Source organism: Acanthisitta chloris, unplaced genomic scaffold (assembly GCF_000695815.1).
Source record: "Acanthisitta chloris isolate BGI_N310 unplaced genomic scaffold, ASM69581v1 scaffold3197, whole genome shotgun sequence".
NCBI lineage: Eukaryota > Metazoa > Chordata > Aves > Passeriformes > Acanthisittidae > Acanthisitta > Acanthisitta chloris.
In genome coordinates, this window is record NW_008681902.1 from 11,798 (window position 1) to 27,433 (window position 15,636).

The 15,636-nt window shown below is 54.2% G+C and overlaps 2 protein-coding genes across 2 annotated transcripts in view; one reads left to right on the forward strand and one right to left on the reverse strand.

The window, feature by feature from the left end:
• Nucleotides 1-2,441, forward strand: part of MYBPH (myosin binding protein H) — a gene marked incomplete at its 5' end in the record, with an annotated part of 11,812 nt that extends 9,371 nt beyond the window's left edge. Inside the window, one exon of the mRNA XM_009078266.1 lies at nt 2,368-2,441. Coding sequence (XP_009076514.1) covers nt 2,368-2,441 — 74 coding nt within the window. The remainder of the gene's footprint in view (nt 1-2,367) is intronic.
• Nucleotides 2,442-3,574: 1,133 nt separating this feature from the next.
• Nucleotides 3,575-4,210, reverse strand: ADORA1 (adenosine A1 receptor). Its single transcript, XM_009078267.1, has one exon. The coding sequence runs from the start codon at nt 4,121-4,123 to the stop codon at nt 3,575-3,577; it is 549 nt and encodes a 182-aa protein (XP_009076515.1). The 5' UTR covers nt 4,124-4,210.
• Nucleotides 4,211-15,636: the final 11,426 nt, after the last annotated feature.

A 15,636-nucleotide genomic window follows, 5' to 3' on the forward strand; every position in this document is an offset into this window, starting at 1 on the left:
GAAAAGAACAGCAACATCAAAGCTGTGACATGTTGATGCTGCTTCTTCGAAGTATACGTTCTTTATCCACACCAGTGAGGCAACAATCCAGCCATGAGCTGCCACCAGCATCCCCTGCCAGGGCACGAGGCAGCAGGGCAGGGCATGTCCATTTGTTATCCAGAGCAGGAGGAATCATCCCTGTGAGCTGCTGAGAGCTCCTGTCAGAGATGAGTGGTTGCTTACAGCTCTGGGCCAGCTCAGGCCAGGCAGGTCAGACACTGGGTATTACCAGAGAGCCCAGACAGATCCATCAGGCTGACTGAGCACATGGTTAACCAGAGTGAGTGTTGCTGTGACCCCTCTGCCAGCTCAGCCTCCCTCTGGGGCTCAGCTCTGGCACGTGGCTGAGCGCAGGAGCTGTCCCAGCTGTGCCAGCCCCAGCCCCTGCCCTGGCACAGGCACATCTGTGGCTGAGGGCAGGAGCTGTCCCAGCTGTGCCAGCTCCAGCCCCTGCCCTGGCACAGGCACATCCTACCTGGCTCTGCACTGCAAACCTGGGTGCAAATCCAGCCTGACATCCACAGAGCAGAGCCCATCCCACCTTGGTGCCATGGAGAGCAAAGCCTAGGGATAAACTCTCTGACCTCTCTCCATAGCATCTCTCCTGCAGCTCCTCTGCTTTGTGCCCAGCTGTCCCCAGTCACCTTCAGCCCAAGCTGAAGTCTATTGCTGCTCCCAGGGGCTCAGCACCGGCACAGCACCATCCACAGCAGAATCATTTCCACCATCAGAGGGCATTGTTGGATTAAGTTTATCCCAGGATGGCTCACTGAGGTGGTTGGGACTTGGGAAGATACCCCAGGGTGGAGGTGACAGCCCAGGATGGCAGGAGAGCTAGTCTTCCCCTGGGATGTTCACACCTATCCTTGGACACTGATGGGCATGTCTTGACGCCCATGATGCCCTTGGCACCTTGGCAAGTGGCTTTGGCCAGTGGGACAAGGGCTGGAGACAGGCTGTTAGCTGGGGGTTTGCTAACACAGAGGAGAAGCAGCATCTCCAAGACTCTCAAGCTGCATGCTGTGCCCGTTCCAGACTCTTAATCCAGTCCTACAGGGCACAGGATGTGTTTGCAACCCACAGGGGACTGTGGTAGGCAACAGACTGTGTTTGTAACCCCACAGGGCACCACGGTAGGTAACAGACTGTGTTTGTAACCCCACAGGGCACCGAGGTGACTAACAGCATCCACTTTTAGTGAGGTCTCTCCAGGAAAGGTCTGGAGAGCACAGAGTGGAAAAATCCACTGGGTGGTTGTGTTTTTTTCCCTGTAGCAACTATTCACGTGCCTTTTGATTTTCAGCATCCCAAGCAGCAGGTTTCTGGGCACCTTAGCAAGGAGCAGGCAAAGGAGTCAGTTCCATGAAAGCAGCAAAAATGAGATGCATGTGGTAGTCAGAGCTGTGCTTGGCACACAGCAGCACCAATCCAAGGGCAAGTACTGCTGTGCCAAGGGACCACAGGGTGGGGGGGGTCCTCTCTGTGCTCACTTGGGCTTGCAGCATCCTCAGGCACCACTGATAAAGGATTTTTGCCTCTTCAGGAGGCTGGGAGGGTGTTTAGAGCCTCTCCATCACCATGAGGCCCAAGGGAAGGGTTTGCTCCTATCCTTGCCATTGCTCTTCTGCTCCCCTCGTGTTTAGCCCAGTGTGGGCTGAGCCAGGAGCCTGGATATGACATATATATGATATATGCCACTGCAAAATGTGGCAGGCTGAGCCCTTCATCTCTTCTCTTCTCTGCTGCCCTCCTCTCCCCTCCAGGCTGAGCAGAGCTGGCTGCAGCAGTGGGCAAAGGGGACACCCAGCAGCTCCACTGCCCATGACACACTGACACACACCAGTTCTCTTGGTACCCAGCTAACAAGCCACCCATAAATCTCACCCATCCACAGTCCTTCTCCTCTCTGTACCCCTCTCCAAACCCCTGGGGGAACTTGCTGCAGTCCCTTTGCCCCTTGGTGACGTCCCATGTGAGGGGCATGACCCTGCTGGGGCAGGGGAAGGGTCAGAGGACATGAGTTTCCAATGGGAACCTGGGGAACAAGGGATGCTGATAAGGAAAGAAGCCCAATTAACTCAAATTAACTCTTCCCACCACTGCTTCACCCTTGGACTAGATGCTGCTGCAGAGCAGGGATGGCACTGCCAGCACCTAGAGGGACCACAGGGCTGGCTGTGGGTGATGGTCCATCTCCATCCAGCTCTCCTCAAATGGGACCAACAATACACCCTGAGCACAGCTGGACCTCAGGAGTGGGAAAGTGCCCGTCAGCAGCATCAGCACTGACACAGTGGCCTGTAACCACCTCCCACTTGCCCTCAGATGGACACAGGGGCCTCTCTGTCCCCCTGGCCTCCATCCAGCTCTCCTCAAATGGGACCAACAATACACCCTGAGCACAGCTGGACCTCAGGAGTGGGAAAGTGCCCGTCAGCAGCATCAGCACTGACACAGTGGCCTGTAACCACCTCCCACTTGCCCTCAGATGGACACAGGTGCCTCTCTGTCCCCCTGGCCCATGGAGGTGGCTGCAGTAACCACAAGGTTTGGGTCAAAAGGGTTTGGCTGCACAGGGAGGGTTGGAGGGAGTGATGTAGGAGAGATGAGACAAACAGGCTGGGTGAGATTTGCTACTGCTTTGCACAGAAGACAGCAGGAGGAAAGAGAAAGTATGACTCAAAGCCAAAGTAAAAGGAGAGAGAAGACACATGGAGAGGACACAGCTCCTTGGGTGTAGCTTGCAGGGGTGGTGGGTGCTGCTGGGGTCCATGGGGAGCCATTAGGGCACTTCTGCAGAGGGTATGACCTACATGACCTACTCTGAGGTTGTGCTTAAGGGTTTCATTTCCCCTGCACCTGCCCTTCTGGTAGTGTTGAGAGCTGGAGACTGATCCTCTGCTCCGTAGGGTTCACCACCCCTCGGGTGCTGCCATTGCCAAGGGATTGCATGGGATCCTCTGTCTCCCCAAGCTGAGCTCAGCTCACCTCTCCCTGGTGATGGAGGGGCAAGGAAGGGCTTGAAAGCTCCAGCAGAAATCCCATTATTCTGAGCTCTCCTGGTTCTCAGCAGCTTCACTCCCACCAGGACACCCCTTTTTTCCAGTGCCCTCACAGACCTGTGGATGGGGACCAGAGCATGAGATGCCTCCAGCATCACCCACCACTGCACTGAAAGGGGCCAGAAGCCTCCATCAATGGCAGAGAACCTCCTGGGTGCTTTGGATCATTGGACTTTATTTGCATGAAGACAAACTGCACATTTGTCTGTACAATTTCTCCTTAAATACTTGGCAACCCTTTAAAAAAAAAAAAAAGGAGAAAACGAAAACAAAGAGGGGAAAACAAACCAGAAGGGAACAGTGCAGGCTACAATATCAAAACAGTACAATGCTTGTGAATAAATAACCCCCCAGGGTCGGGGCCAGGCTCAGCCCTCAGGTCCTCACCACCCTTCCCCTCACAGCAGAAACAGCATCCAGATGTGGCCAGGGCTGGGCACGGCCCACCCAGCTCTACTGTCTCCCAGTTCCTAGTTGGCAGGCTCAGCCATGGTGGTGCTGGTGGAGTTCTTGTTGGTTTTGCAGCAGAAGTACTGGTTCCAGATCTGCAGGAAGGCCGTGCGGAACTTCTTGATCCTGAAGGCATAGACGATGGGGTTCATGGCCGAGTTGCCATGGGTGAGGAAGATGGCAATGTAGGTGAGGATGTGAGGGGTCTCACAGGATGGGCAGAACAAGGTGATGCAGTTGAGGATGTGCAGGGGCAGCCAGCTGAGAGCAAAGAGGAAGAGAACCAGTGCTAAGGACTTAGCGATCTTCAGCTCCTTCCCATAGTACTTCTGGGGGTCATTGGAGCTCGAGGAGACCTTCTTGTTGAGTTGCTTACGGATGAGGTTGAAGACTTCCAGGTAGATGAGCAGCATCAGCAGCAGAGGAGGCAGGACCCAGACAAAGAAGTTGAAGTACACCATGTACTCCATGCTGATGACTGTCTCAAACTGGCACTTGATGACAAAGTCTGTGTGGCTGGAGTTCGGCTCCTGAGTCCTCATCTTGTTCAGGTTGTTCCAGCCAAACATTGGGGTGAGGCCCACCAGAAAGGAGATGATCCAACAGCAAGCGATGGCCACTGCTGCCCGCCGGGGTGTCACCACGCTCTTGTACCTGTGGGACAGACAACAGCCACAGGAAGGACTTAAACACCACTGGGATGCTCTGCTGGGGGTTAAGGTGGCACTAGGTGGGGTGGCAGTGCCCATGCTCAGATGGGAGGATGCTCCTCACCGCCTTGGCAATCCCTAGCAGCTTGTTCCTTCACTGGGAACCATCATTACCCCAGGGCTGGGCAGAGACCTCAGATATGATCCTGGAGCTCTGGGGGGTGATCCCAAGCTAGGAAGTGCATTAGCAACCTGGAGTGTTCCTGCATGGTCAACCTCATATCTAGGAGGGGATCAAATCAGCAGCTCAAATCATGTCCCAGCACCTACCTCACATCCCAACACCTACACCCAGAGCTCTTACACCTGTAGAAGATACAACAGCCACAGGAAAGAGTTACACACAAGCAGGATGCTCTGTCTGGGGGTTAAGTCAGCCCCAGGTGTGGTGGCAGTGTCCATGCTGAGATGGGATGATGCTCTTCACTCCCTTGGCGATTGGTAACAGCTTGTCCTGATAATTAACAGACTGGTTTCTCTGCATGTGCCCTGGGAACCTCTTTCTGTCTCCCATCACCACCCCAGGGGTGGGCAGGGACCTCAGACATGATCCTGGAGGTCTGGGGGGTGATACATGTTCAACCTTTATATCTAGAAGGAGGTCATGTCACTGGCAGCTCACATGACATCCCAGCACCCTACTTTCCATCCCAGCACCTTCCATCCCAGCACCTCCACCCAGACCTGAGGCTGCCCTTCCCTTCCCCCATGCAGCAGCCCTGCCAGCTCCCTGTCCCAGACAATTCCCCCTGTGCCTGGAGAGGAAAGAGCCAGCAGAACCATCCCCTGGGCCCTAGCAAGCTGGAGGAAGGATCTGCGGGTGCTAATGGACCTCTGGGGAAACTTCTGGGCTCAGTCTGGTTCATCTCCTAATGCACTTGGGCAACCCACAAAACCTTCTTTCCTAATGGGCTGCTGCCAAGGGTTGGAAGAGGAGGAGAGCTGGGCTCTGCTCCCTCCCTCATGCCCCTGGGGAGCACACCAGGGCTGGGCTCGTCTCTCCAGAACTCTCCAAGCGGGAAGTGGAGTCTGTGGGATTGATTTTTCCCCCTGGCCCTCACAAAAGCTTCTCCTTGGAGGTCAAGAAGATTCTCAGCCTATGAGTTATTGCTTTGCACTGGAGGGGATTGAACACAGAAGGTTTCTCTGCCCCATTTGCTGAGTCTCTCAGTGCTGTGGGGCACACCTGGAGCTCCATCCTGCTGGCCAGAGCTCCCTGCTGTGGGTCTGCAGCCTCATCTTGTGGTGGGAAATGAAGCATTTGGGGCTTTTAATACAGCCCAGGACCCAAAGCCACTCTCCTTTGTTAAGACCCATCTCATGGGCAAGGTGAGAGCATGGAGGGATGCAGGGTGAGGAGGGGCCATGGGTCCCCACAAGGCCAGAGGGTCCAGAGCCACTGGTCTCAGCTTTCCCAAATGAACCTCCTCTGCTCTGGGAAAAGATTCCCAACATCCTGGTGGCAGCCAGGTCCCATGGGAAAGAGGTGAGGACGTGGGCAGCTGTTTCCTCTGAGAGCTAAGCCTGGATTGGGAGGGTGATTTATTCCTTGTGGGGAGGAGAGAGGGCAGGAGACCCTGAGAAAGGGGCAGGAGACCCTGAGAAAGGCTCTGGGCAGGGAGAGCTGGGGCACAGGGAGGGCGAGGGGTTCTGGGAGAGAACCAGCACTGGGGTCAGCTGAAGGGAAAGGAGGGAGGGCATGGGAGAGCAGGGTGGCAGAGGGATCCCAGAGGCTCCTGGGGGGCTGTGTGCTGGCCTGAGCACCCCAACAGCAGGTCCTTGGGGAGGGCTGATGTGCTGTGTGACATCCCTCTCCCACCTCCCCAGGCTTGAGCAGCTCAGGTTGGCCACACTAGATATAACAACACCATCCCCTGCCCCAGCTCCTTCCCTCTGCAATCCCTGCAAGCTGTGCCACTTCTCCTCACCCCTGGGGGCTTCTAGGGGCTTCTACTGCTTTGGCTGGACATGGGTGGGTACTCCCTGCCCTGCAGAGCTATGGGAGAGCCATCTCCCCAGAGACAAATCTGCTGAGCAGCAGCAGTGGGACCACAGACCCCAAACAACCTCCCAGGGCTTGCAGGCAGCACCCAGTCTGGGCTGCCCCCAGAGCACCCACCGTGTTCCCCTGCCCTCATGCCTGGCTGGGGGAGCAAACAGCACTCAGGGAGCACTGAGACTCTGTTGTTAGGCAGGAGCCAGGCTGGGATCAGAGGACACAGTGTTCACTCCTGCAGCCAAAGCAGAGGGGATGGAGAATGACTGCAGGAGGTCTAGTCTGGATGGTCCTGGCCCCCTGCAGCTCCAGAACAGTGTGTGTTGTGCAGATGTTATCAGGACAGCTGAGGAGGGTGTGCAGACCTCAGGGCCCTGAGAGCACACAGACTTGTGTGGGCCAGAGGGGATAACACACACACAGCACAGAGCTGCTCCTCCTCCCACCTCCTCACTGCACAGCTGTCCTGGCTGCACAGCTGTCCTCGCTGCACATCCAGCCCTTCCCAATGCATATCCATCCCTTGTTTATGTTCATCCATCCCTTCTCTTCACTGCACATTCAGTGTTTTCCTGTGAGGGTGAGGAGACACTGGCACAGGTTGCCCAAGGAGGTTGTAAATGCCCCAAGGATATTGTGGATGCCCCAAGGGGGTTGTGGATGCCCCAAGGAGGTTGTGGATGCCCCAGGGAAGTTGTAAATACCCAAGGATATTGTGGATGCCCCAAGGGGGTTGTGGATGCCCCAGGGAGGCTGTGGTTGCCCCAGGGAGGCTCTGGCCCCAGGGAGGGTTGCCCCAGGGAGGCTCTGGATGCTCTAACCCTGATGGTGTTTTATTCCAGGTTGGCTGAAGTCCTGAGCAAACTGCTCTGGTGGGAGGTGTCCCTGCCCATGGCAGGGTTTTGGCACTGGATGATCTTTAAGGTCCATTCCAACCCCATAACATATTATGAAACTATGAAACTATCTCTTTGCTTCCCATGGATGCTCCCAACTCACTGCACATCCAACCCCCCTCCTTCTCACACATTCATCTCTCTGCCCTGGTCCATGTCCACCCCTCCTTGCTACATGTCCATCTCTGCCACCTCCCTGCTCATGCCTGGCCTGACACAGACCCTCTGAGCAGTAGGACCTGTCTCTCCCTGCTCCTCACTTCACTTAGCACCACGAGGTTTGAGCATGGCCCTGCAACAGCAGCTGAGAGCAAAACCTGTGCATCCTCCAGCACCTGAGCACCACAGTCATAACAACCATGGCTGAACCCAAAAAATCCACAGAAAGCAGCAACATCTGGAGCTGGAGGTTTGTTCCCATTGCTCCTCCAAGCAACAAGCCAAGGACAGAGGCAGCTGCAGGGACATGTGCTCCCTGAGGTCTTGCAGGTGCCCATTGTCCACAGCAACCCTACACAGAGAATGATGAAAGCCAAGTTCCTCCTCTGCCCACCCCACCAGGTCCACCCATCCCAGTGGCTGTGACCATGTTGCTCTCATGGGGCTCTGAAGGCCCCAAGCCCTACTGAAATTATTTTTACCCTTTACTTTCCCTGGAGGTGTTTAAGAAGTGACTGGATGTGGCACTTAGTGCCATGGCTTACTTGACATGGAAAAGAGCTCTGAGATCATCAACTCCAACCTAGGACCTAACACTCCCATGGCAGCCAGACCATGGCACTAAGTGCCACATCCAGTCTGTCCTTAAAGACCTCAGAGGTCTTTCCCAACCTACAGAATCATACAATCATCAAGGTTGGAAGAGACCTCTGAGATCACCAAGTACAACCATTAACCTGTCACTGTAACCCCTAAACCCCTAAACCATATCCTCCAGTACCAGGTCCAGACACCTCCAGGGATGGTGACTCCACCACCTCCCTGGGCAAACCTATTCCAGTGTCTGAACATCCTAATAGGGGTAAAATTTATCCCAACATCTCCTCTGCCTCTGCTCTGTCTCAGCTCAAGGCCATTCCCTCTAGTCCTCTCCCTGCAGCCATGGCAGGAGAGACATCCCCCACCTCTCTCCAACCCTGTCAGAAAGTTGGAGAGAGCCATGAGGTCACCCCTGAGCCTCTTCTCAAGGCTGAACAGACCAAATCCCTCACCCTTCCTCCCCAAACATGTTTTCTAGACAATCCTGAGATTCTGCAGAGGATGAAAATGCAAGATCCAATCTAATCCTCCATCCCTTGGTGGGGACAGACAGCAGAGGGTCAGGGACAGACTTTGCTGTTCCAATGTTTCTTCCTTGGTTTTTCTTCCCATTAAGAAAAACCCTGAATGACCTCATTTAGCATCAACATGACAGAGCTGGAGTTTGGGGTAGGACTGGGAGGGAGAAGTTCTAGAAAATACTGATAATGGCTCACAATTAATAAATAATCTCATTATTAGCATCAGCATCTGAACAATTTGTAGCATCATTGCAATTTTATTACTACTATCATCTTGATTAACAGCTGTGACCAAACCACCCGTGACAATAGTCACCACCATCAGCAACCACTTTGGGTTTGTTTCCTTTGTCTGTGGCTTTGCTCCTGACCATAATTGCAAGATTTGCTCCTGACTGGTGGTTTTTGCACCATCTCTTCCTCCACAGAGATGGGCATTGCCCCAAGTTCTCCTGGATGTCCTAACAAGGCCAGGAGAAAGGAAACACAGCAACTATCCAACCTCATTGCTGTCCTGGTGGGATGGGATGGGATGGGATGGGAAGGGATGGGATGGGAAGGGATGGGCAGGAGGTTTGGTTTGATGTGGAACAAAAATGGCTTTGAGGGTTTGGAAAGTAAAGCAAAGAGACAAAGTGGCAATTATTAACAGTGCTGGCTGCTCCCCAGAGGAAGAGCAAGAGGTGATGGGTGGAGATGGAGACAGACGAGTTGTCCCCAGGGGCTTTGCAGAGCTAATGGTGAGGGGTGGAAAAGCCTCTCCAGGGAGGGATATTGCCTCCAGGAGTTGTGGTAGTCAAAGTTTGTTGGGCTGAGGATGGAGCACTCAGGCATCTTTTTCCAGAGTCACAGGATGGTTTGGGATGGCAAGAATCTTAGAGATCATCTTGTTTCACCCCCTGCCATGGCCAGGGACACCTCTCACCAGCCCAGGTGGCTCTAAGCTCCATCCAGCCTGGCCTGGAACACTCCCAGGGATGGAGCAGCCACAGCTGCTCTGAGCAACCTGTGCCCGTGCCGAGCAACCTGTGCCAGTGCCTCAGCACCTCACAGGGAGGAATTTCTTCCCAATATCCCATCTGTCCCTGCCCTCTGGCACTGGGAAGCCATTCCCTGTGTCCTGTCCCAAGTCCCTCTGCAGCTCTCCTGGAGCCCCTTTAGGCACTGGAAGGGGCTCTGATGTCTCCCTGGAGCTTCTCTTCTCCAGGCTGGGCATCCCCAGGCCTCCCAGCCTGGCTCAAGGACAGAGGGCTCCAGAACCCTGGAATGGTTTGGAATGGAAGAGACCTTCAAGACCATTCAGTTCCCATAGGCAGGGACAACTTCCACTAGCCCGGGTTGTATGGGAAGGGTGCCAAGATGGATCAGGCTCTGCTCTGTGCTGCAATCCAATAAAACAAGAGGCAACCCTGGCAGTGTTCATTCCAGGTTGGCTAAAGCCTTGAGCAACCTGCTCTGGTGAGAGGTGTCCCTGCCCAGGGCAGGGGGTTGGCACTGGGTGATCTCTAAGGTCCATTCCAACCCCTTAACATTCTATGAAACTATGAGACAGCCAAGGGCTCATTCCTACCTCTCCAACCCACAGGTCACTCAAATCCAACACTCCCAACATCTCTTGTTTGATTTGAAAAGACTTCAAAGCTTCTAGGTCTGGTTTGAATCAAATCTGTTTGATTTTCAGTGTTTCTGTGAACATCCTTTTTGCCCAGAAAACACTTGCTGGTGTCCAGCCAGAGCCAAGATGTGGCTTTGCTGGTCCTTGCTCTGGAAGACTTTATTGCAGTGCAGTTCCTGTGGAACTAATTCCCTAATGAAAGCAGCTCATCACTAATGAAAAGGAGCTGCAGCCGACGTTGCAAGGGGAAAGGAGGCCAAGCTGCCATGAAGCTCATCTGCATTATGAACACAGCAAGGAAAAGCAGCCAGAGCCTGTCCTGGTCTAATTGGAAATCTCTAGACAAAAGTGCTTTGATCACAGAGCACTTTGGTTTCTGCTCCTTTCTCCTGACTGTGCCTCAGATCTCTCAGTGTCCTGGAGGCTGTGGGTGGGAAACTTCAGCTCTTGGTGTTCAAAGCTGCTCAGAAATGGGAAGGTGAGAAATGCAAAGTGGTGTCTGGGCTCTGCCAGGATTATCTGAGCCACAGCTCAGAACTGGGATGAGGAGCTCCCTGGGTACTCACTCACATGGTGGGAAATGCTGCAGAAGGGACACTAGAGGAAACCTAGTCAGGGATCCTTGGTCACCTCTAACCCTGGAAGTGAGAGTTTATTCCTTCTGCATAGAATTCCAGAGTGGTCTGGGTTAGAAGAACCTTAAAGCTCATGTCATCCCATCCCCTGCCATGGGCAGGGACATCTTCCACCAGCCCAGGTTGCTCCAAGCCCTGTCCAACCTGGCCTGGAACACTCCCAGGGATGGAACAGCCACAGCTGCTCTGGGCAACCTGTGCCAGTGCCTCAGCATCCTCACAGGGAGGATTTCCTTCCTAACATCTATCCTAGCTCTGACCATTTCAGTCTCTTGCTATGGCTATTTTCCTCCTTCCCTTCAGAACTCTTCCGAGCTTCATTTAGGTCCAAACCCAAAGTTCAAACTCGTGAAGGTCATCAAAGGCTCTGAAGGTGTGTTGAAATGTCTCAAAAGGTCTGTTAGCATTGGCATAAATGTCACTTGGCACAAGGTCCCCCTGGATGTTCTGAGTGCAGGTCTGCTCACATCCCTCCTACATGCCAGTGGGAGCTGTATGGGGTCAAGCACCAACCCCTCAGCCCTTCACACTCCTCACAGCAACTGGCCTCAAACATGGCTTGAGCTGTTGGGTGGCTCCACCACAAAGGCACTTCACACCCTCCTGCCTCATCCTGAGAGCTCTCCCAGCCATGATGGGGGACACAGGTGGCCATGACACAGCCATGGAGGTGATGTGAGAACACATCTCATGGGCTCATACCATTTGAGGTGTCCACACCACTTAAGGTGTCCACACCACTTGAGCTGCTCACACCATTTGAGGTGTTCACACCATTTTACATGATGCTCTCACAGCCACATCATTTCTAGTTTTCCACCTTGTAAGAAACATGGTGGTTGTATCACCCATCTGGAGTGTTACCATGTGAGTGGTGGCCTTGGGAGGGACAGATGCCAACCAACATCAGCCGAGTTGGCAGTTGGATGGAGATCTTCATGACAACTTGTTCCTACAAGTGCTTGGAAGGGAAGAGACTGGCCCTACCAGCATCTCCTCTGAGGTGCTCAGGGGGTTGTCCTGATCCCAAAATCCCAGACTTGTTCCTTGTCAAAGGTCTTTGGCAAGTAAAGACATGAAAAACTGGTCCAGTCTTTTATGTGAGCCAGAAGAACTCACCCACCAAGGACATTGATGTTGGGTGGTGCTGGAGCTCCTTTTCTGAACCAAAGGAGCCCAACAGCCTCCAGCAGCACAGCATTTCCATCTGACACCAGCATCCTACCACAGAGACACCTCCTAGTGCTCCAAAGGGATCATGAGGACCAAAGTGACCTGTGTATGTCTCCTCCAAACACTTCTGGTTGGTCTGCAAGCAGTCTGAGCCGTTGGAGAAGCCTGAGAAGTCCCAGCAAAGCCCTGGGACAAGAGGGGACAGGGGGATGTGGTGGGAGGTGGCTCTGGCTTGGTGTCCTCAGGCTCCTCCTGCAACCTTGAGGAACTGATCTAAAAGGAGCTGAGGAGGGAAATCTATGCCTGGGACCTCACTCATGTCTATTTGCTCAGGGTGACTGAGAGCTCAGCTGGAGAGGACACTTGGGTGAGGACAATGGTCCACAGGTCACACTTCTGGTGGGTTCCACAGCAGGAGAGGCACCAATGGGAGCAGACATCTTTCACCCACCACCCATGTGGGTGAGGCTGCATCCCAAAGCTCCACCTGGCACCTCTATAGCACCCATGGAGACAGAGCCTGGGTCAGGGTTGTCCTGCTCCCATCAGCACCAGCTGTCCCAGCCTGGAACTGTCACTGGGACAGTCCAGGGATCACAGGAGAAGGGTGATGGGCACCCCCTGAGATGTGCTGGAAGACAAGGTGAGGACAGGCAGTCCAAAGCTGTGAGGAGGCCCAGGAATGGATGTCCCCACGGGTGCCAAGCCCTCCCTGCCACACTGCTGTGAGTGCCCTGTGTGCCACTAGCTGTGCAACATGAGGTCACAGCTGTCACTGTGGCTGGAGCAGGAAGGCAGGGCTGGGACCACCCCATGGAGGGCCAGAGAGGGATTTTCTCACCATATGGTGTCCTTCCTGCTTGGCATCAGCTCTGAGAGCAGCTGGAACCTTTCCAAGCCTATAGCTCTGCTCATATGTGGTGACCTGGAGTTGCACTCCAGGCTCTGCAGGGAGGAGCAAAGCATGAGCAACACTCTGCCTTGAGCACCTCTGCTCCCAAAACACTTTGAGTCCTGGATGGACAGGATCAGTGGGCTGAGGACAACTACATGAGGGTCAATCAGGTTCAGGTGGCCAAGGAGGCCAAGGACATCTCTTGGCCTGGAGCAAGGACAGTGGGGCAGCATCATCCCCCTGGACGCAGCACTGGGGAGGTCACACCTCAGTGCTGGAGCCAGGTTTGGGCCCCTCACAGCAAAAAGGCCATTGAAGCACTGGAGAGGGTCCAGAGGAGGGGAACGAGGGCAGAAATGGTCTAGAACACATGTCCATTGAATCACTGGAGAGAGTCCAGAGAAGGGCACTGAGGGCAGAAATGGTCTAGAACACATGTCCTATGAGGGACATAAAAGGTGTAGAGCACATGTTCAATGAGGATCATGAAAGTCTAGAACACCTGAGGAAGGGCTGAGGGAGTTGGGTTTGTGCAGCCTTGAGAAGAGGCTCAGGGGTGACCTCACAGCTCCCTCCAATTCCCTGACAGGGGCTGGAGAGAGGTGGGGGATGTCTCTCCTGCCATGGCTGCAGGGAGAGGACTAGAGGAAATGGCATTGGAATAGGCACTGGAATATTGCCCAGGGAGGTGGTGGAGTCACCATCCTTGGAGGTGTTTAAGAGGCATCTGGATCTGGCACTGGAGGATATGGTTTAGGGTTTAGGGGTTACAGCAGTGACAGGTTAATGGTTGGACTTGATGATCTTAGAGGTCTCTTCCAACCTTGATGACTCTGATTCCACGATTCTAAGAGGAGACAGTACCACCCCTCGAGGCTGCTTGATACAAAGCTCCCTCAAAGACCCCTGGAGAGCCCTAGTGCATGGGGGTGACAGATCCATGAGTACCCTGGGCTGTGTACATCCCACCCCACTGATGTTCCTCCTGCTCCAGGCTTTGGTTTTACCATCCCCAAATGATAGCTCCCTGCATGGGAATCATTCTGCAACACGTGTCTGCCAAGCACAAGTGGCAGCAGCTGCCAAGGCCACTGAATGTTTCCAATCACTTAATATCCAGGAATTCTCTAATGGATAAGGCTGAGGGTGGTTATGAGGCTTCTGAGAACAAATCCATCCTGCCAAACTTGGCTGATTCCCACAGAGCAAACCACAGCATCCCCAGGGCTTGGTGAGTGCTGTGGTTAGCAGTGGGAGAAGCTGGAGCTGGACACAGCTCCAGCAAATGGCAAGAAAGAGGCAGAAAAAGGAGAGTTTGAGCTTTGCCAGAGGAGGTTGTGGAGGGACTTGGACCATTTGCAGCTGTCCTGAACCCCAGACAGGGCCTGGAGAGGTGTTGCTGGTTTGGTGTATGTTCAACCTTGGTTGGACTTAGCCTTGGTGTGGGTTGAGTCTTGGTGTGGGTTGAGCCTTGGTGTGGGCTCACCCTGCCCTGCCACATGTCCCAGGACCTTGGATGCATCCTGATACCCCTGAGGACCACAGAGGGATGTGGGTACACCCAAAAGGAGCCCTAGGGACAAACACCCACAGAAGAAGCAGAGGAAATAGGGTAGAAAAGGACTTCATGAGCTGAAATGCCTGGAAAGGGGGAGTGATGCCTCCACAGGGCAGCTGGGCTGTGCCAGGGTGACACCCCAGTACCAATCCTGAGGGTCCATCAGGGATGTCCACCCAGTGGGTGGCTACAGGTGTGGAAAGAGATGTCCTCCCAGCTCCAAAAGGCCCTGGTATGGACCTAGAGGACAGACATGTCCCCACCTCTGCTGCCTTCTCGATGCCATCAGTCCCAGTGGGACCAAGCCTCACACCCCAGAGATCAGCCCACCGTGAGCTTGGCACCACCCACAGCCTCAGGAGAGCTTGTTCCCCTGCTCCCCAACACCCACACACATTGGCCACCTGCTTTTGAGCATAAACCTGCCACATTTCAGGTTCCAGTGAGAAGATCAGGTTAAACCTTTGCCTGATGAGCCAAGGAGACTTGTCTTATCACACCTGGGGATGTTGGGAGCAGTCACCACCACCCCAGGCTGGATGAGGTCCTTGCACACCCTCCTGGGGCTGCTCCTGGCCTGGCTGAATTATCTACTGGTTGGACCTGTGCTCACTTGGGGTGTCTGTACCACTGGACTCTCCTGGCTCTGGCAGTGAGTCACAGCCCATCTTTGGGAACAGACCACAGGCTTCCAGGAACTGCAGAGCCACTTTCACATCACTTGCCCAGTTGTTCTCATCTCAGATGTGGGATGTGAGTAACCATGGCAGCTCCAGCATGGACCAGTGCCTGCAGCATTCCCTTGGGCATCCCAACAGCTACCACTGCAGCAGGAGTCTGCAAGGGGAAGGGGAAGTATGGGAGATCTCAGGGAGGGAGGATGGAAAGCACAGCAAACTCTCATATAGCTTCATTCAGGTTCTGTCCTGGCTGGGGAGGAGAGGCTGGAGAGGTGTTGGTCACAAAGGGAATTGGCAGTGCTGGTGGCAGCAGCTCAGTGTGAGCCAACAGTGTGACCAGGTGGCCAAGGAGGCCAAGGCCATCTTGGCCTGGAGCAAGGACAGTGTGGCAGCAGGACTAGGGAAGTGCTCATCCCCTGGACTGGGTACTGACAGCTCAGTGCTGGGGTCAGGTTTGGGCACTCACTGCAAAAAGGAAAGGACATTACTGGAGAGAGTCCAGAGAAGGGCAAAGCGGGCAGAAAAAGGCTAGAGTACATGGGGAAAGGTTGAGGGAGTTGTGCTTGGCTAGCCTTGAGAAGAGGCTCAGGAGTGATTTCATTGCTCTCTACAACTACCTGAGGGTGGTGAGACACTGGCACAGG